General features: G+C 33.2%; 2 protein-coding genes across 6 annotated transcripts in view; both read right to left on the bottom strand.

The window, feature by feature from the left end:
• Window positions 1–1,056: 1,056 nt before the first annotated feature.
• Window positions 1,057–18,051, bottom strand: LOC126811734 (folliculin-interacting protein 1). Of its 2 annotated transcripts, none has more exons than XM_050537596.2 (19): window positions 17,951–18,051; window positions 15,381–15,501; window positions 14,939–15,049; window positions 14,278–14,378; window positions 13,657–13,722; window positions 13,176–13,273; window positions 12,833–12,922; window positions 12,179–12,327; window positions 11,639–11,724; window positions 11,072–11,192; window positions 10,462–10,634; window positions 9,538–9,655; window positions 9,082–9,134; window positions 7,211–8,137; window positions 6,359–6,466; window positions 5,665–5,895; window positions 4,599–4,734; window positions 4,123–4,238; window positions 1,057–3,772 (listed from the first exon to the last, which is right to left on the bottom strand). In XM_050537596.2, the coding sequence occupies exons 1-19, from the start codon at window positions 18,034–18,036 to the stop codon at window positions 3,688–3,690; spliced, it is 2,976 nt and encodes a 991-aa protein (XP_050393553.1). In that variant the 5' UTR covers window positions 18,037–18,051; the 3' UTR covers window positions 1,057–3,687. The 2 variants fall into 2 exon arrangements, with proteins under 2 accessions (XP_050393553.1, XP_050393554.1); XM_050537597.2 differs by lacking the exon at window positions 17,951–18,051 and adding an exon at window positions 17,118–17,924.
• A 3,029-nt stretch (window positions 18,052–21,080) lies between these two features.
• Window positions 21,081–23,112, bottom strand: part of LOC126811742 (uncharacterized) — a 28,366-nt gene continuing 26,334 nt past the window's right edge. For all 4 annotated transcript variants that reach the window (XM_050537615.2, XM_050537613.1, XM_050537614.2 and 1 more), the window contains exon 9: window positions 21,081–21,439. In XM_050537615.2, the coding sequence (XP_050393572.1) occupies window positions 21,320–21,439 (120 nt within the window). In that variant the 3' untranslated portion in view covers window positions 21,081–21,319. The remainder of the gene's footprint in view (window positions 21,440–23,112) is intronic.

The following is a 23,112-nucleotide window of genomic DNA, read 5'->3' as shown; positions in this document are numbered from 1 at the left end:
TGGGTGCCCTTAATTAATAATGCTTGTTGGATTTCCATAAATTCTGAATACTTTGTTTATCTTGAACTGATTATAGTACAGACCAGAGACCTTGTTTCAAAATTTTGTGTGTCTGACGTTTTTGGGGTTAACCAACGCCGGAATTAGATAACCAGAAGTTGTTGTCGGCTTCAGGAAATTGGGTCAATAAGCTTGCATTCCCTATAATAGACTTCAGCTATAGACTGCCCTCAAATATATTTCAGCTATTATTAGACATGCTAATTTGAAAATCAATAGAATGATCAATTTAGTCTTTAGAGCACAGGTGTGCCACAAGGTCTTCCTAAGTGTGCCACAAAATTTTGAAGGGCACACTAAGAAAATGTGAAAAAATACCATGTGATCCCAATTGAGTATTCACTGGTGTCTACTGAGTACTAGTAAGTTCATAGCTGTGTTTTTCTTTAGAGTCATTCTGTGTGTCTATGACTAGTCTGTGTCTATGGTTGTATTCCGTCTGACTTGCCATGTTTATTTTGCAAAATTCAAATATTTTTCATATATATTTAGCCAGGTGTGCCGCTATTTTCGTGTTCCAAGGTGTGCCGTTAGCAAAAAATGGTCTAATATGTGCAAATATCAAAAGGAATCAAAATCTCTGGGATATAAACATGTATTTAAGTTTCAACAAAATGGGATAAAAATTCTGACCTCTAGAGTGTCCACAACCTTTGTATTACATACTTTTACACTATTTGAGTGCAAGGAGAGGCAATTTTATCAGGCAGTTTTGGTTTGATTTCCATGAAATTAGACTGAACCCTCATTAGGTTGTAGCACCGATATATTTAAATGTTTATATTTAAATGTTTTTGAAAATCGGATAATAATTGTGACCTCTAGTGTGTCCGCAAGGTAAAAAACTTGATTTTCTGTACAATCAGGGGCCAATATCCAGGAATTTATGGTCTGATATGCGTGAATATTGAAAGAAATCGAGATCTTTGGGATTTTTCGTACAATCAGATATACTTATGGGAATGTGAGCAGAATAAAAAGACAGAACAAAATATATTCTTTTGATAATTTCAACTTTATCATTCTTAAATTAGTACATTCATATCATAACATTAACATACATACTGGGGATAAACTGAAGAAGACAGAAACATACATGTAGGTATCATATAGGCTTCATTAGGAAAAATTAAAGGCTATATTACGGAATAATGTACATTGTTTTTGATCTTTTGACACTTTTAAGCACAATATGATGTGCCTTATAGCTTACAAATTAAACAAAGATAAACATAGCTATTTCGCTCAATCCTACTATACTAGGATATGGCAATATAAATTATAACCTGTGATAACCATTTTAAGATAAATATCACAATATAGAAAAAATAAACATAAGATCCAATGAGCAATCAGATAATAATACAACTTTACATAATGTATATTAGATTACAATCTTATTCTACAGAGTTAAAAGAGGCATTATACAATTGTTGTTCATGCTATAAAAGTTCCAAAATAGATAAATAGAAATGTATACTGAAAATCTCAGTCAAATTAGTTTATTCTAAGCAACGTTATGAATGGCTTATTTTACTGGGTTTCAGACATGGATGCAATAAAATTTGTATTACTTTTAATCTAAATAGACTATATGTGAGAATAGAAAGCTGTGTTATACATTTTCAGAAAATTTCAGTCCGGGCAACTATATTGGCATTTAACGCAGATTAGCGGACATTGCCTAATCTACTTGATATCTAAGCCATCCGATTATGGGCTTGTCATGTGAATATAAGTCGAAATAATAATTTATATAACATTTGAAGCCAAAAACATGCTCTGCAATAGGCATATTTACCTGTTGCATAATGCCTCTTTAAAAGAAAGTTTTCAATAATTGATAGTTTATAAAGCTGTTTAATATCAGATTATTATCTTACCATAAATGGGTAGGCTACTTACTAAAATAAACAATGAACAGATTATGCAATAGTAAAACAATATAACATTGGAAGGTTTATAACATATAAAGATTATATATTAACTAATGACAAACATCATCATAAACCTAATACACTTGTTATTTTAAAATTGATGTTTACATGTTTAATATAGGTTAGTTAAAACCCAACCTGGGGTTTACATAAACACTTAATTTGCCAATGGCTACTAAACATTCAATACTCACATTTGAATAATAACAAACTGCTTCAAGAAACAATTTTATAAAGTGATATTAGGACCTGAGTTGTGATGCCATAGTTTAAATTAAGAGAAAGAAAGACGTTTGGTTTATGACAACAATTACTACCTACATCAATACTAGGAAGATCAGATCTAAATATTTATAAACACAAAATATCATTAAACAATTTCTCATCCTCATTGTTTATTACTTAGGCCATATCAATTTAATGTTTAGTTCTTCGGGGTCTTGATATAAAAAAAAAATACCAATGTTATTGTTAACATTTCAAAACATAAATATTTGAAACTAAAAGCAACTAAGTACTATTTGTTTTTAAATTAGTTTTTTCCTGAAGAAATTGGAGGCAGAATTTTTAATAATTTTTAATAAGTGTTCCCAAAGAGCAGAAAATTAAATAGGTGTGGCGTTAATCCGAATTATAGTTACAATGGTAAAATTCTCACTCAACATTAAATAAATACTCATTCATGCATTTTAAATATATTCTCTAGCATGAATTATCATGTATCATATCAATTCATTTACTTTAAAATATACAATTATTTTCACAACAATAACTTTGTCTTCTATTATATTATCTCACGCAGAATGAGTAAAGGGAGTAATTTTGAAATGGGCTCCCGTCCCATCCAAATTTTGCTTCTGAAGCATATCTTAGTACACATAGTCAACCTATTATTGTAGTTGTGCCATTTGCTTCCAGCAATTTTTTGGATTTAATCATTTTTGTGTTACCATCGAAACGAATTTGATTAGTGTTTGATATACAAATACTTGCCAACTACAATATTGACCCTCTACAAGAAATACCAGTTCAATTCCTTCAATATTTATTCAGAAAGTATTTTAATATCTGGCTTTCTCTGCAACCTATAAAAGCCAGTGTTGGGTAAAATATTTTGATAGGTCACTTTATAATCCAATTGAATCAGAGCTAGGAGATTATCTACCATAGAAATTTTGGTTTATTTTTTGTAAATGTTGAATAATCAATTTAAGTACACAGTAGCATGGGTCAAGTCATACGAAATGGGATATTGTGGCAAAAATGCAACTTCTAATCATTGGCTTTAAATAATTATAACATCAGCTTAGCTGATAACAAATATCATTAATTCATTTGTGTATTAGGGTGAACCTATAACTGTCTATGAACATCTGTGTATCAAGATGCATTATTGACAAGGGGGGGCTTGATTGTAAATCCGGAACGTCCTGAATTGGCAGAACGCAAATTCAGTCCTCTCCCAGTTCTGTCAGTTCCAACAACTGAGGTGGTGTAAGTAGAATCGTGACGTAATTAAATACAACGAAAAACCTTCAGCTGTCATGGTTGGTTGAAATATACGTGGGATTGAGAGAATTTGATTCCAGAACGTTCAATCCAGTATCCTCTAATTATCATCATCTCATCAAGATGAACCATTTCCAGAAACTTCTGTTGCTTCCAATAGAAATGGTGACTGATTGCAGAGTTATTGAGTAGTAGGTTGTGAGATCAGATGAGGTGAATGTGTAGCTGCCACGGCCATTAATAAATGATAATCACTCAAATCAAATCTGTAAATATTATTAACAAATAAACTTTCACTATAATTTTCTACACAAACTTGTATAGTGTATTGCTTGGACATTATTTTAATTGTAATGTGTAATTTGTGCCTAGTGACCATTCCAGTAAAATTGAGAAACATTGCTTGGACATTATTTTAATTGTAATGTGTAATTTGTGCCTAGTGACCATTCCAGTAAAATTGAGAAACATTAGTGCTTAATACTTCCGATTGTTTTTGAAAGTTTCATTGAAAAACATTATCCAATTAATGGTTTGGGACATTTTATAAAAAGTGTATCTCATTAATTAATTGTTCTATTTCATAGGTCTGGTCTCCATAAAATTGAATACTTACCCTAATGTAGTAGTTAAATCTTTAACATTTGTTCTTTCCACACCAATACGATATTCAGCCACCATCATACTTTTAAAATAAATTTCTTGCAGTCGGTCTTCTAAATGCATCATACACTAAAAACAATAAAACAAAAAATAATGGATACATTTTTTATAGGTATTCAAAGGTAAATTAGGAGAGCCATTACCGAATTTTAACTCCTTTTAGAAAAAATACAATTTATTTCATGACATTATTGGCCAAAAAAGGCCTATGCTGCTTACGCAAAGTCATTTCTTTTCCTATAAATAATAATTTGTGACTTTGCAGTAATCCATACTTTTAATAATACATGTAACTACAGAGGTCATAATTCTATGGAATATAATTACTGTTCAGTAATAAGCAGTAACTGTGTACTCCATAGAATTATGACCTGTGCATTCCAGTTCAATTACTAAATGCCATAGAAACAATATACTATAACTACTTACAAATTCTGGACTCATCTTAAGCTTCCATAGATCTAGTACTGATTCCACCAGGTTACAAACTAACTGTGATGCTACACATGTCGTACTACCAGCTGGATATTTCTCTATTAATTTACTGCTTGCTATCTCAACATTCCTGATAATAAAATATTTCAAACAATTAATAGAATAATTCTTGACATCAAATTTCCCAAACAATTAATTGGATAATTGTTTAATAAAACATCCCAAACAATTAATTGGATAATTGTTTAATAAAACATCCCGAACAATTAATAGGATAATTGTTCAATAAAACATCCCAAACAATTAATTGGATAATTGTTTAATAAAACATCCCAAACAATTAAAGGATAATTGTTTCATAAAACATCCCAAACAATTAATAGGATAATTGTTTAATAAAACACCCCAAACAATTAATAGGATAATTGATTAATAAAACATCCCAAACAATTAATGGAATACAGTTTTAATTTAAAGTCTGGTAATAAACCACCTGTTACACGTTGTCTGGCACAAATTCAGGCTTTATTAAGCATAGTGCCTCTGATGCCTATCATTTTGTCTGAAAATAAGCCACCTGTCACAGACATTGTCAGGCACAAATTCAGGCTTTTTCAAACAACTGTTTAGGATATTTTGGCTGGCACTTTTGAACTAATACCTGATATTTTGAACTGATATTTTGAACTTTTGTGTATTAGTACCATAATATCAATAAAAACACAATAAATACAACTCTATGCCAGAAAAAATGACTGGCATGAAAAATCCTGAATTTGTGCCTGACAATGTCTGTGACAGGTGGCTTATTTTCAGACAAAATGATAGGCATCAGAATACTGTATTTGAATGAAAAGTCCAGAAAAAATCTTTGCTGCATGAAGTTGATGGGTCTTGACAGGTAATTGGAATTACTGCTGAGGCACACTCTCTTTGGCATCCATTTTAACATAGTAAATCATTTAATAACCAACAAAACATGTACATAAAACACCTTTCTTGGTTATGTTTTGTGGATTGAGTCAACATTTATGCAAAACCCCCCAAAAAACCTACTTACCAATTATCAATATCTGCTATAATACAAACAGCCTCTGTTACTTCTTCATCTAGCACCGATTGTTGTACTGCCATTTGTAAATCATTCAATAATTTTGGGCGGAAATTTGTGTCTTTGGTACCGTGTAGAACAAAATCAGATAAATAATGGTCTGATATTCCAGCCAGTAAAGATCGTCCGAAATTCTTATCCATTCTTTGAATGCTTTTAGAGGTTATTTCATTATCAAACCTATAGAATATAAAATACACATTATAAATACAACTCTCTCCTAACACATCAACCAATTAACACTTTTGTTACTGGTTACTATGGTCACCAGCTTACTCTGCCAAATTCTAGTATAGCATATTATAATAATAAAATGGGACCAGGTAACCAGCTTTGTTGCTGGCTGGTGTTTGACTCTATGGAATATTTAAGTAGTGTGTGACGACCTGGTGACTGGGCCCTACTTAACGACAATTGACTAAGTCATTGCAGTCACTGTGCTCATTACTATTCTAGGTCTAGTAGCAGGTCAAATCATAGGTTCAGAGTCTGGGCCCCACGTAATGGAACGATAAATACATGCTAATCAAATGTCATTCTCAGAAACCGATTGTATGTCCCCAACACATGAACATATTAGCAAGCAATAGCGGGATTCTTTGAAAAAGAACGATTTAAAATGAACATTTAAAATTAGACTTACATGGGAAGAGGAATTTCATTACAATCTACGAATGGATCAAAATGATCGAAATCAATACTAGCTGAAGATGGATGACGACGTCTGTTTAGTTCAGTTGGTGTGACAGATCTGAAAATAATTATATGGTTTTTTAAGGACCCAGTTTTATTAAATGCATAATATATAAAACTTTAAATGTCAAAATGACAAAAGTTACTATTGTAACTAATCAAAAACAGAAATCTATAACTAGATAGATATTTGTTAAAAATGAAAATATGCTACATGTATAAGTTAATCAATAAAATAAGGCACCTGTCACAGACATTGTCAGGCACAATCGACACAAAAACTCTGGTGCCTGTCATTATGTTTGGCATTAATTTGTCTTTTTTTAGCATTCTTATTGATATTTTCACTACATGTCTGGCACAAAGCTTAAAATGTCACCTACAACTAAATTCAATATATCCAGGGGCCCAATTCAAGAAAGCTTACAATAAAATATGTTATGAATGTAGCTGTTTAATTGGCCAATAGCTAACATTTGTGCTATAATTATAGTGCTCAACCAATGAATCATCAGTATTCTTAAAATAAAATCCCTTTTATTTTTATGAATATGGACATAAGTATGCTTGTTAAATTCAGATTATTGTAGAATAAACTCCCATCAATTGTGAAAGATGCACCGACCGTATTGCGATTTAATAATTTATTAAAAACCCACCAATTTAAAGAATATTATGAGACTTATAACTGTCGTAGTACATAATGTAATTAGATTTTTTGTAGCGCTATAAGGATATACTTAGTGTACGGAGTTTAGCATGTTTAAAGTGCACTATTTATTAATTATAATTTAACACTAACCTGCATCTACCTGGAACAAGAGTTTTGGGCCTGCTGAGTTTACTTCTATCAACACTGTTATGACGTGATGACATTTTTCTCTCTTTGTTTGATTTATTGCTCAAATTAAAAGATTCTAATTCAACAACACTGGGTGATACCAAAGGAAGGCTGACAACTCGGTCGTGTTCTGCTATCTCATCTATTGTCTTTGTTTCGATACCGGAATCATAATATTCTTCAAACATACTATTACTACCTTCCTTAATATATAATTTTGCAATTTCCTTTCTTGAGAGCTTAGTTTCCGATTCTAGTTGCTGTGACAGTTTGGATTTTAATTTTCCACTGGAGCCGAAACTCTGCGAATATTCCCCTTTCTGATCTTCGAAGGATATTTCTCTACTAGGCGCTGCCCTGAACACTTGTTGAACGGTTTCAATTTTACTGTTTTCTATCACTTTTAACGCGGACAAACTACACGGAACAGAAACATTTCCAGTAATCTCACCGACATCTCTCGGAAAATGAAACTGATTTTCTTTCAAAGATTCACTTAAATTGGGTGTTAAAACTTTATTTACTTTGTCTCTGGAATCGGATTTTGAAAATTCGTTGTTGGCTTTATCGTAACTGCCAAAATCTAAACTGGACGTACTTGTGATCATTCTATGGTTGGCTGAATGACTAGAGCTACAGTTTGAATTGGAATCGTCAGCAGGAGTGAGTATTCCTACTGATGTTCTATCACTGAGTGTTGGAGAAGCGTCAAATTTAATATCCGCTATATAGGAAGATAGATTAGTATAGTCAGTACATTCGTGAATATCACTACAACGAATAAAGTAACTCAGAATTGTTAAAACTTTTTTCACTAGATCTGCATTTTTTCCAACTACAACTGTTCTGGCTTGTTTTAAAGGATAGCCTATTGCGCCATACAAATCACTGGAAAATACAAAGTTAAACAATTTTAATTATATTGTGGGTGAGAGCATTTTCAAGTTATTGGAAATGATAAAGATGAAATGGGGCTTTAACGGCTTACTTTTCTGTACCAACCAGGCTAATGGAGACAAATTTTGCCCAGGCAGCAACACTGTAACCCAAGTAGCATTTAATCTTGTGTATCTAGCACTAATTTCTTTCACATTCGTTTAATATCAAATTTTTATTTAAAAATTCGTAAAAATCATTTAAAACCACCAAAAATCATCTAATTTGTACTTGTGTCCAGTTTAAAGCTGACTGATTAATTTTGATAATGAGTTTTCAATTTAATTTCCTGACCACTGCTCAAAAATTAATCATTATACATCATTAATCAATTGTGTTGTTTATTTTTTAACAGTGATTGAGAAATTAAACACTTGTAAGCTGGACACTCATTATCAAAATTGAATGGTCAGCTTTAAACTGGACAGAAGTACAAATTAAACGATTTATGGTGATTTTAAACAGTTTTTAAGAATTTTTAAACAAAGATTTGATATTAAACGAATGTGAAAGAAATTAGTGCTAGATACACAAGATTAAATGATACCTGGGTTACAGTGCAACATTTCCACAGATTATGCATTATAATCTAACTGACAGGGATTCTTTAACATGTTCACCAACAATTATATGGGTTGACCTAGGTTTTCCGTGCCCGAATGACTGGACACTTTTACTTGCTCGGTTCTCTGTCCTGCACCAACGACAAAGGGAAACCAGCCTGGGGAATCCCGTGGAAATTTCTCGAGCAAGTTATTGGAACAAATTTCGATTTAATTTTATGATTCATACCAAAACAAATGCAGTAATAAATATTTATCTTTCTTCTTTTTAAAATATTCAGATAGGTGTAAAAATGCTAGAATAATTTACCCAAGTAAATATTTTTTTCTTACCTTAACTGGGCCCACAGTGGATTATACGGGTGAACTTTAGCTAAATCATCAATCTGTAAATACAAACATTTAATTTTGTTCCAATTATGTTTTTTTATCTTATATTAATTTTAATTATAGGATTTACCATCTTTCATTGGATTTCATGTTAGGACACAGAGTATAACGTTTTGATTTCATGTTAGGACACAGTATACAGTTATGATTTCATGTTACAACACAAGAGTACAATGTTATGATTTCATGTTAGGACATAGAGTATACTGTTATGATTTCATGTTAGGACACAGACTTTATTTAAGGACACTTTTTTTGACACTTAGATCCAGCTGGCTAATCAGTAAGTAAAACTACAAGATATAAGTATTTCATAAACGAGAGAGAAATAAGGTTTAAGTCCACAGGACACAAACTAGACCATTTCGGGACTAATATTTTATAAATAAATCGACCTACCCATTTAGCCGAATGTTTTTCTTCATATGTTGTAGACAGCGTTCCTCCTGCCGGTGTTACTGTAGGAACCCAGGCTAGGTGATGTGTTAAAACCGCTGATATTAACGTCGATATAAAACTAAAAGTAAAAAATATAATAAAATCTGTGGAACAGCCGCATAATGTCACTTAAGCCTTAAGAGAGAGAGAGAGAAATGGGGTTTAACGTCCACTCGACACAAACTAGGTCATTTCGGGACTAACATATGGTTTAATTTTATTTCAATAATTCGCTTGCGCGTAGGGGTCTTTAGCAGTGGGAGGAAACCGGAGGACCTGGAGAAAACCCACGAGGTTGGACAGGCGACCCTACTCCTTGTCACGTACAACCAGGGATTCGAAACCACGCCAGTCGACTCAATGACAGACTTTATGATACAGCGCTCGCACGCTAACCATTCAGCCATCCAACCCCCCTTAAGCCTTAAGAGTCTGAATAAGAACGACAAGTAGCATCATGATACGCACCACTATATAAATTTCTAACTTTATAGAAACATACAAAATGGAGCTAGGTAAGTTATTTCATCATCCAAAAAGATTTATGAGAGAAATAAATGGGGTTTAATGTCCACTCAACAGAGTACAAAATAATTACAAATGAAGATGATGCTATATATAACTAGGTTACTGATGTTTCAACCCTACTCCATATACATACTATAAACTGTTTCAATGATGGCATTTAGTAATTGAACTGGAATTACACAGGTTACATTTCTATGGAATACAATTACTGCTTATTAGCATTGCTTGATAAAGACTAGATAAGCCCAGTTGAAACGTTGCTTATCATTGCGTGATAAAGACTAGAGAAGCCTAGTATATGGTCTAATGTCAGGCTAATTTGTGTAGATAATAATTGAAAACAACAGATATACTTACAATTTTGTACTTTTATTGTCGTATTTGGCTACCAGCGTCATAAAGTCATTCATAAAATCTTTACATAAAGCGTAACGATTGGTACTATATGACATCATATTCAACCAAACAGGTTCAGACAGACGTGGCGCCATATACAGATCAAACACATCATTACGCAGAACATCTAGTGCCTGAAAATATCAAGAAATGAAATGAGATGGGGTATAAAGTGCTACTTTTCTACGCTGACTGGGCTAATGAAAACAGGAAAATAGATGAAAATTCAGGTTTTTATGATGCATGCTTATTACTTTTTAAACATACTTTGCTCACAATTGGCTGCAATAAGTCCTGCATAAATCCATTATAATAATTATATAGATATATACAGCAAGAGAAATGGGGCTTAACATCCACCTGACACAAGCTAGGTCATTTTGAGAATGACATATGGTTCAATTGACTTCAATAAATCGTGTGCGTGTAGGAGTCTTTAGCAGTGGGAGCAAACTTGAGCACCTGGAGAAAACTCATGAAACTTGATTCAATGACAGACCTTAAGATCTAAAGCGGATGAATTAAACCACTATAATATCATATAACCCAAGTAATATATAGCTTTACTTACATCCATAACCAATGGTATAAAATTTCTATGATTAAATAAAGCACTGGCTACCACATTCTCTAATTTATTCACGTGACCTTCAAACAATGTAATATGAGAGAAGAAAAACTCTTGAAATAACCTGAAACAAAATCAATATTCATGTATAAATTGATAAGATTTTCTCATATTTCACTTTAAAATATAATACATTACATAACACTTAAAATGAACTGCTTAAATTTAGGAGATTAGATTTAGTCAGGGTCAAAATTAAGCCATTGGTTGATTTTGTATCACCGACAGCAGGCGATCCTCCTTTTCTATTTTAAGTCATGGCTACAACAGTCATTTTTTACTGGCCTGAATTAGCGTGTCACGTCATTTCAATAATGAACTAATTTCAGATGTCTGTCATTATGAAAGATTCTGCCAGAGATGTGACTTTTGCTCAACTTGTCTAGGTAATAACATAGGAAAACAAGCACGAGAGTACTGTATTGACCAGGAACGGATCACAATATCATTGTGGCCATCTTGAAAAGTATATGAAAAGTCAATGTTCAAAGTCTATGAAAAGTAAAATACCTGCTACTTTCTTCATGTCTTTCTTCTGGTGTATCAATTAATATAGCTATACCCACTTTACTTTTCTTCTTTATTTGTAAAGCCTTCTGTAATCATCCAAAAAAAATGATTTAAAATTATAATAGCTTAGGTCTAACAAATCTACGTCTATGTTCTTTGATTCATATGGCAAAGATAAATATAGGATTTTGTTTTGTGGCTACTATTTAGGACTGATTGTAATTTTTGCATATTTATTTATTTTGATTAATAAGTGAACAATTACAAAAAACTAAGAAACTCAAAAATGGTTAAGACATCCACTAACACAAACAAGGTCATTTTAGGACTAACATGAAATATTTCTATTTTAATAATTCCCTTGTGTACATGACTCTTTAACAGTAGGAAGAAACAGTGGAACCTGGAGAAAATCAGAAGATTAAGCAGATGATTCTACTCAATGTTAACTACAACCACATGACTGAGGCTATGATGCTTGAATCAATGACAGGCCTGATGTGTCAAACCCTGTCATAACAATAAAACAATAATACATACATCTACTGATTTCTGTTCTGTTGTTTTACGACCTAGTGATGTGGTCTGAGTCCTCATCCACCGTCTGTGTAGACTATTATAACTACTACCACTGTTACCACTATTACTAGGTGAGGGAAATGGTGCTGTAAAACTCCCACTTGATGTAACTAAAATAGAAAATAATCATATATTTCAACTCATATTTACTCTTTAAAACCCTAATCATAGTTTCTAGGTGTACATTTAATGTTGCTATGCATGAATAGAAAATTCAACACCAGGAAATCTTTATGTTATTATTGAAAAAATCATGGTAATTTTTTATATCTAATTAAAAAAAGAGAGAGAGAAATAGGGTTTAAAGTTCAATCGACACAATCAAAGTCATTCCTGAACTAACATATGGTAGAAACCAGATAAAACCCACAAGGTTGGGCAGGTAACTCTACTCCTTGTCTTTAACTATGTGAAGAACCAGTGGAACCCGAGAAAATCCAAATGGTTGGGCAAGCAAACCTACTCTTGTCAGATACAAGTTTGGGATCTAAACCACACAACTTAGCTGAATGACAGACCTTATGATCTAATGCGCATGTTTTACACCGCTCAACCACCCATAAACCCCATATACAATAAAAAAGACCACAGCATGTTAAATATATGTACACCTACATGATGCTAGACCACTATCTTCATCTAGGGTATCTAATGAAGAACTGTATAAACTATCAGGTGATGGAACATCTACTGGTATACTTTGAGCTGAAAATATAACATATAACTAATGTAATGACTGATAACGGCAAATGTCTAAGTTTACCTACAGGAAATTTTTAGATTTTGTCCATTAAACATCTTGATTTGAATGTTATGAAATAAGGGCACAGTTTCATAGCATAAGAAGTGAACCCTCTCTTCCTGAACAGAGGTTAACACTATTCTTTAACAATGACAAGGTCTAAAAAGAGTTTAAATATGAAGAAGTCAAGAACATTTTACTGTAGTAAACAGTTACCTATGCTCTTTCCACTGGTTGGTTGAATAGTAACATTACGAGGTGTAGGAAACACACCTGTATGATTTGGTAAACTACAAGAATCATCTTCTATTTCACTGCAAAAACATAAAGAACTACACTGAAATTAAATCTTAAAGATATATTATGCAAGAACTATGTAGTCTTTTTTTCTGGCTCAAAATGTTATATAAATTATTTCTTTATACAAGTATTCACATGAGAAGCCCATAATCAACTCTCTAGAACATTGGATGGCCAAGATATTAAGTGGATTAGACCATCTACACCATGTAAACGTTTAATGTTAAGTCACTGAAGGAAAGGACTGACAATCAAGATTTTGTTTAATATCATGACAATGGTACTTGACAATCAAACGTTGAAATAATAGATACAAGTTTTAATTATATAGAAATATTTCTTGCATTGTATTTTTGAGTAATTTGTATATTAAACAATAACAACATAAGGTACTCACCTCCCTGATTCTCTTTTTGGTTTTTCTGACAAGAAAACTTTGGTTAGCATAAGCCGAGATGGTGTTCTAAAAACAAAAATATACAGAAACAAACAATTATTCAGGGTTCTTGTATGTCTATCAATTTTAAAACCATTCTCAAATTTCTTAGCTAAAGCTAGCCCAAAAATTTCATCCATGACAATACACCTTAAGGCAAAACAGGTGTTGGTATAAAGAGCGGTTCAGAGTGGTTTATATAGTGAAGCCCTTATACTATCATGGAGCCACAGTGGTTCAATGAGTGTAAGTAAGGCACTGGCTCCTCGCTATTGTTGGCCAAGTAACTTCCACCAGGATTTTCCAGTTGAAGTGCAGGTTGGAGAGCCTGGCAAGGAACAGCTTTTAGTCGATTGGACACTATGGCATTAAAAGAACCATTGACAGTTACTATTCGAAATAATTTCCCTCATAGCATTTTCCCAGTTGGTGCAGAAAAGTAGGACATTAAACCTTATTTCCTTTCATTTCTAACTATCAGGTTTACATATATTTAGAGATGCCTACCTCTCTGGTACACAAATATTTTATTATTTCTTGTATAAGAATTATCAAAATTATAAATAGTTTGTAAATTTATACCTAATATGATGAACTTTAAAAGATGACCCACGGTAAGCCATTGCTACAGCACCAAACATCATCTCTTCTATAACTTTTACATCACCTCCTAATTTCTGGAACTAAAATATAAATCATTCTATATACAAGTCTGCATGATTGATACAATTATTAAAGAACCATTGTTAAATACTATACTCAACTGTTTTGTTTTAAAATTAGATCCTTTTAGTGATAGGATAAGCCTCTCACTATTTTCAAACCTACCAAGCTTGCTGAGATAACTTGCTTTATTATCAATCTCATGGCATTTCCAAGACTGTGTCAAGGCACAAATCTCAATAGAAATCTAGGGCTAGGGAGGCTTGCCAAGATACCTTGCTTTATAATCAATGTCATGGCATTTCTAAGACTGCTTCAAGGAATTTTTTATACAACTCTCAATAGAAATCTAGGGCTATAATCAATCTCTTGGATTTCTTTTCCCAAAATTTGAGAGATAAATTTATTACAAATCTCAATAGAAATCTAGTGCTAGGATTGTTGAGATACATTGCTTTATAATCAATCTCTTGGATTTCTATTTCCCAAATTTCCACAACCATAATGTTATACAGTGATGTACATAAGGTCAAGTCTCTTGTACAAGTTAATAACAATGAATGACAGCGTGATCTAATACCTGATACTTCGAGTTGGGATGACCTTTTTGACAAGGACTAGATTCAGGGGTCATTTGAATTCTCTGGTGACCAATATGACCATTCCTCGCTCCACATCTTTTATTCTGAAGCTGAAAAATATAGATATCATAACCTTGCGGTACTTTTCATAAACAAAATTACCATGAAAACAAGGTCATTTCTAATGTAAAGAAACACATCTTTCTTCAGGAGTGACAGAGCAATTAATCATCGATTTCAATAATATTCACAAGAAGTGATTAGTCATTCTTGATGAAATTTTTTAATCTTTTTCAAAATAAATTTCAAGTTCAAAATTTAATATCTATGGTTCTAATGATTCAAGCATGGTCAAAATGGACAATAAACGATCTCTAAATTCGAAACATGAAGTATTTTTATCTCCTAATTAGATACCATATACTGAATAGTAAAAATTACCTGAGGAACATCTTCAACTCTCTTGATGGCAGAAGAGTCAAATAATGGGGTCCTGCCTCGATCATAATCTTTATAAATAATCAATCGTATCTTATTTTTATCAAATTTGAATTGATCCTGTCTGAAGTGAAAAGAAAAAACAAAATTTGAAATTATCCGATAAATAGCAATACCTTGTTTCTCCTCTCGTAGGTGTCTTTTTAGCAGTGAGAAGAAATCCATGAGGTTCGACAGATGACCCTACGCTCCTTGTCACGTACAAGCGTGTAATCTTGACTCGGTGACAAACCTACTGATCCAATGCACATGCATCAACCATACAGTCACACAACCCCAACCAACCCCCCACCCAAAGCTAAGACAAACTGCAGGTAGGTCAATTAACACAATCTAGGCCATTTTGGTACAATATGATACAATAATATTTCAATTATTCACAAGTGTGTAGTGGTCATTAGTAGTGGGAGAAAACCTTAACTGAAGACATTGGAAAAAAAAAAAAAGGTGGACACAGGCGACCCTACTTCTTGTCACGTACAGGCTTGGGAACAAAACCACACCACTTGACTCAATGACAGACCGTATGATCTAAAGAGAACACATTATGTTACTCGACCTCCCACCTAAACCCCATTACTATTGATATATCATTCATCAATTTAAGAACTATAACTTTCACACAGTGTGCTATGAGGGAAATTTTGTCCAAACAGTGGTGCTACAGTCTACCCTTAAATCGATTTCCAACTGCCATGGGTTCTTAAACATGTTCGCCAATGTGTACACAGCTACACAGGACCTTAATTTTCCACCCCATCCGGATGACTATGTTGTCCTTTGCCAGGCCTTTGGGATAAAGTTTACTGACCCTTATTTTTACAAATACATGTAAATCTCCAAATGAAACATTTATTATGGTTCATGTTTTTTGTCATATAGCTAAATTATCATGTCAGATTGAATCAAAGTCCAAGGGTCTACTCTTGGTCCATTTGTCATCGAATGATCCTATACTACCCCTCAAAGATCCAACAGGTCCTACCTAAATGCTTCATCAAATAAATTTATTACCCATATTGAATGAAATGAATTGCATTCTGATATCTATTTGATTTCCTCAATTAAACAGACAAAGAAGAAATAAAGATATTTAAATTTCATACCGGTACAACACGGGATAGAATACAAAATAACAGTTGGTTATGCAGGTTCAACTAAGTTTAGTTAATAACATGTACATAAAAAATCAATCTATGATAGGATAGAATACAAAATAACAGTTGGTTATGCAGGTTCACCTAAGTTTAGTTAAAAACATGTACATAAAAAATGATTCTTTGAATCTATGAGATGTTACATAGATTTATTATACACTACAAAACAGAGAGAGAGAGAGAGAGAGAAATGGGGTTTAATGTCCACTTGACACAAACTAGGTCATTTCGGGACTAACACATGGTTCAATTTTATTTCAATAATTCGCTTGCGCGTAGGGGTCTTTAGCAGTGGGAGGAAACCGGACGACCCGGAGAAAACCCACGAGGTTGGACAGGCGACCCTACTCTTTGTCACGTACAACCGGGGATTCGAAACCACGCCAGTTGACTCAATGACAGGCTTTATGATACTGCACGCACGTGCTAACCATTCGGCCATCCAACCCCCCGCGCTACAAAACAACCATTTGAACATCATAATACTTAAAATAAAATTCTAAATATATTTAATTTTGCTTACCTTTTTTCTGAATAACACCCATTCCTAAATGCATTGATATTGTAATTACTAGTACCGATACTTAAAAACTGCACCATACTTTTTTTTTTGTTAATTTATATTATAATTATAAATTCTCAAGTACTACTATCTTACTATCAAATGATGCCAGACAATTACCATGTTTAAATTTTACAGAATATGTCAATCACAGTAGTTCATTGAATACCCCCTCAGGTAGAATTGATCATACTATGATGATGTGTCAAAGGCCATCACGTGCATACATATCATATACCACCTCGTGATGATAGTACAATATGTAACACTCATGTAAATGCGATGTTAGATACAGGTCTATTTAAAGTAGGCGTGACAATCGATAATCCTTGGGGTATTAGACATCAGCTTGTACTACTGAACGTCTTGTGATCGCACAACCAGTCATGGGACCCGATGAACAGTTAGTCCGATAACAAACTGTGGCGTGAGGTCATGTAGTCTTGTAAAGATTGTGAATGGACGTCACATTTTGACATTCACATCGATCGAAATTGTATCCGGCACCTTATTTGGTAACGAGATTTAGAAACAGTTATAAAATGAATGTTTTGGGAAAGAGCGAAACGTTGTACTTTCTTCTAGATTGTACTATCAGTATCAAGATGGGGCCTTGTTTACAAATCACATGACAGGATTAATAACCTCACTTCAGTGATCACCCCTCGTGCTGTTTATTTACAATAAATGTCGGGTAGTGGCAGTTGTTATGGATTCTTAAATAAAATCCCGTTTTACGTCATTTCTTCGTCATTAATCCACCAAATTGAAGTCTGAAATTGTAAAATACTTACTGTTTTGTAAGATCACATCCATTTCGAATTACAGATGTATCTGGGGGATTTTTCTTCCGATGAAATAGTCGCTGAAGTAATGCCATATTGGCTCCATTTGTTATCACATGACGAATAGCGTAGTCGCGATTTTCAAGTCGTTCACGTGGGTGTTCAAATTTTCCAAAGATTTCAGTCTGGATGAACAAAATCAATATCGGTCTCGTCAATACTCGTGACAATTTGTAAGAATACTATTCATTGGGTAACCTCCTTATTATAACGGTACACGATTGGTTAAGAAAAGACATTTTCGCGCCTACATTAGCCTCAGCTGGATTTTCTCATGAAAGTGCCATTTTTCAATTTGTTTAATCGAGGTTTTTTATTATTTTTTTTTTCAATTTATTTATTTTGATAGTATGCAATTAAAAACAATTTCAGTATAATTTAAAATAAACAGATAGATAGGTAGAATTTTAAAATAAAAGAATGTGCGTCTCACCAGGTCATTGTTAAAAATGAAAGGTTAAGAATTAAAGCCTTATAATCCTACTAATAATAAAAAGTTCTGAGATTCGATCGTCTGTTTCTATGGTCTTAAATTTTGGTCTATTTCAAGGTGGGGGCCCCGTGGCACAGTGAGTATAACCTTTAAGGCAGTGGTTCATTAACCAGTTGGTCCGGTGTTAGTCGAAAAATTGAAAGGGCGTGACAAGGAACAGCGTCTAGTTGTTCGGGTGGTACGATAATCTACAGCCTTAGAACTTAGAAGTTGCTACACGTTGGCAGTTCGAACTCGAAGAGTATGCGGAAACGCCGCTCTCTGGACCAATTTCCCCCATACTGCATGGTGTAGGCTATGTATGTAGACTACGTCTTCATTATCCAGGCTGGAGCAGAAAGTAGGACATTTTAAACACCGTATATCAGTATCAGTTCATATATTTTTTAAGGTAGCCCTAATTAGTGGTATGTCTCTAATTGTCCATCATTACCCCCCTTTGTTTTTGTTGTCTACAAGTAGGTCTATATCATGTTCAAACGGAAATTGTATTCTATACATTTGTGTCCTGTGGAATTCCACTTCAAATATTACTAGGGCCTACATGCCATTGAGATAATTTAAACAGTTTGACAAACTATTTTAAACTCTATACCATATGCATCAGTCAACAGAAAACCAATGTTATATGCATTTAATACCAGGGTAATACCCTCTCCGTTTTGGAAAAAAAATACGAGCTGCTTTATTTTATATCTTTTGGGGAATTTTTATTGGTTTGGGTGGTAATTTATGCAAAAGGGAATTGAAATAATCTAGTTTCGAAATAATAATGGTATTAAGTGTCTATACATCAATATATCAACAAATTTTACCAATGTAGAATTACTGTGCGTGTTTTATTCCTCGGCGTCTAGTCGTTTGGATGGGACAAAAAAATGAGGTCCCTTGTACACATTGGCATGCACGTGAAAGAACCTTTGACTGTTGGAATTCGAAATGAGTAGGCCATAGCACACTGTTTGGCGTACGCTCGTCTTCATCAGGTCAGTCGATGCAGAAAATTAGGCTGTTAATCCCCATTTCATTTCATTTAATTTTATTCCAAATTGAATTGCCTGTAAAGTTTAATGAAATTATATTTCATCCGATGTTTCATATAATCAGGGGCCATAATTCAAAAAGTTATGGTCTGAAATGCGCGAATATCGAAGGGGACGGAGATCTTTGGGATATAAAGATATATTTTAAGTTTCATCAAAATCGGACAAAAATTGTGACCTCTATAGGGTCCACAACCTCCTATATATTACATACTTGTACACAATTTGCGTGCAAGGAGCGGCCATTTTCGGTTCGATTTTCACGAAATTCGAACTCAACCATCATTAGGGTGTAACGGTGATATATTCAAATGGTTTTTTTTAAAATATTTTTGCACATATCGGACTGTGCACGTTATTAGCTTGTGGACACTCGAGAGGTCACAATTTTTATCCAATTGTAAAAAATGTTTAAATTTATCGCTGTTACACCCTATTAACGGTTGAATTTCCATTTCGTGAAAATTGGACCAAAACTGCCTGACAAAATGGCGGCTCCTTGTACGCAAATAGTGTAAAAGTATGTCATACCAAGGTTGTAGACACTCTAGAAGTCATAATTGTTCTCAGATTTTGAGGAAACTTAAAAAATATATGTTTATGTCCCAAAGATCTCGGTTTCTTTGGCTATTTTCACATATCAGAAAGTAACGGCTGCTCTTTGTACGCAAATTGTGTAAAAGGATGTAATACGAAGGTTATGGACCCTCTAGAGGTCACAATTTTTGTCCGATTTTGATGAAACTTAAGATATATCCCAAAGATCTCAGTCCCTTTTGATATTTGCGCATTTCAGACCATAACTTTGTGCATTATGGACCTAATTGTATGAAAAATCACCTTTGTATATTTAGCCTGTTCTCTATCCATCTCTTACAAAATGTGGGCAGATCTTGGCTGGGAACCGCAGGTTTATTTTTGGTCCCGAGCATGGTTTATGCCATTAAGTTTATCTTAAAAAGATCAAATGCTATGCTAGTTTTTGTAAGTGCTGATATGTTGTTCCATAAAAATGCTACAAAAGCAGACAAACTTTCCGCTAATACTGTTTACATTTTGAAGGTATCACCCAATTCTGATATTTATTCGTCACAAACAATAGATCAAAGTTTGATCTATTGTTTGTGACAAATAAATACATGGGTATGAATAATAGTTCCAAAAATCTTGAAAAACCATATCTCAAAAACTTTGACCAAGGTTTGAAAATCCAACTACTGGTACCTAATTTTAAAAATAAATACATTCACATTAAATGTACATGTATATAAAATTAATTCTTGTTTTATTTCTGATTAACATTGGATTAATTTTCCTTGAGATTGTTGTTTAGAATTGCCAGTAGTGGCAAAATGATTTAGGTCTTTTATGGCATGGTTTTGATCTCACACTTGTACCTGACAGGGAGAAGAGTTGCCTACATAACTTCAGGTTTTTTCACTGGTTCCTCTGGAATCCTCCCACTGCTAAAAAACCCTACGTACAATAAAATTGTACCATATGTTTGTACCGAAAAGACAGAAAAAAGAATAAACTATCCAAGTTAGTTTTTAGAATTTGCCTTTATTTTATAAAACTATAAAAATATAACTAAATAAATTAAAGATCACAGATAAAGAATATAATAGAATATAATCTTAAAGAACAGTTCTTAATTTATTATAGTGCCAATAGCAGTGATGCATCAACCATTCCTGCATCCCTCAATGCTATTTCTAAAATTATAAAAGTAAACAAAATAAATTATAGATCACAGATAAAAGAGATAACAGCTTTTATTTATTATGGTGCCAATAACAATGATGCATCAACCATTCCTGCATCTCTTAATGCTCTTTCTAAAACTTGTGACCTAGCTTGTTGCCCGTCTCTTGCTTTCCAATCTTTAAACATTTCTAATACCTGAAAGTAAATATTGTATAAGACACTAATGAATGTCGTACTCATGGATTTATATGGAACTTATGAATGTCACTCATCCTATAAAGAAATATTGTTTAAGACACCCATGAATGTCAGTCAAACTCAACAATCAAGTTAACTGTATTCCTTAAAATAGCAATATTTTTATTAGTTTATAAAAACCAACCACAGAGTTAAAACATGTTACATTATGGTCATTAACATACTTATTGAATGATAAAAACCTTCAAAAGTCTCAAGTACAACATTTGAAAACTCTAATTCTTAAATTGGTAGGCTACCAAAATAACATTTGTTTACAAAGTGACACAATAGTGAGATAAACAATGGACATTATTCAAGAATATTTAAAGTCTGAGAACTTAAATACTATTAGAATTTCTAAATACACAGTCAAAAATTGCTATGATGAAAAGACGATTTATGGCTTGAATAGACTAATTACCACTTTAATAATTAAGAGTATTTCTGGAGAGCAAGGATGAATTACAATAAAATAACTATAAATCCTCGTAACAGAGCTATCGGCTTTGATTTAGATACATGTATTGGACTTGGTAATTTTGATTAGTATATGGTCAAGCTCTATAAGATTTAATTTTTGTTTTGAATGATTACCATATTTTCCGGTGTATTAGGCGCATGCGTAGATAAGGCGCAGGGCGAGTTTGGCAGAGGTGTTTCAGGAAAAAATAAAAATGCATGGTTTAGGCACACCCTTCTCCAGCGCCTTGTGAAACACGTGCCATACCATAATTACAATACGTGATTCAAATACACTTGCGATCTCCAGTAATTGGGCCAAACTCTACTGTTTACAGTTATAATAATTACCGATATTTAGCTGTATCCAGCTTTATATATATATTTCTTTAGGAAATTAAACTCTATATCCATTTTTTGAATTGCATAAGACTTTATATTAATTACAACTTTCAACTGAATTTGTTTCATAACTTAAATGGTAATTCTGGCGCTTGTATGGTAGTCAAATTGTCATTAGAGTCCCGTCCACAACACAAATGGCCGTCTATTACATCCTGTTTATTTCATGAGCAATTGGCTGTGATAAATGAATAGGTATTGATGATAAACAAATGAAATAATAACTGTAGAAATAATTTATCATGATCAGTTACTCACGGCTTAAATCCTGACTACCGGTAAAAAGAGAAACAATAATTCTAGTTTATTTTATACTATCCAAACAACTGACAATCAAACAGTTGTGTCAATTGCCCTGCCCACTACACGCAGCATGACAATACCTAGATTGAGGCCATTTATATCTATCAGTAACATAAGACAATAGCATTTTTAATACAAATCAAAGAAACAATGATTTTGTGAACAACAAACAACTTCATAAAGCATACGATGACAACTCACCGGTAATAGATAAAGCGAATAGATGGAGCGTCCCATGTTATCCACAAATTGTGAAAGAATGGGTTGACTGTCAATCATAGACGTCGTGAAGATTTGCCGTTTGGGAGAACAGGTTAGACAGAACTACTTCGTCGATGTTTCTGGAGTTTACCGCCCACATCCACCAGGGGTGATATCGTAGACAAGAGAACAACAGTTTAACTATAACCCACCCTTACTACCAATGAAATATATATTGAGCCAATGAAAATGCTTGTATGAAT

The sequence above is a fragment of the Patella vulgata genome, chromosome 2 (genome assembly GCF_932274485.2).
Source record: "Patella vulgata chromosome 2, xgPatVulg1.2, whole genome shotgun sequence".
In the NCBI taxonomy this organism is placed as follows: Eukaryota; Metazoa; Mollusca; class Gastropoda; family Patellidae; genus Patella; species Patella vulgata.
The sequence above is the reverse complement of the archived record's forward strand: the minus strand, read 5'-3'. Positions and strand labels throughout refer to the sequence as shown.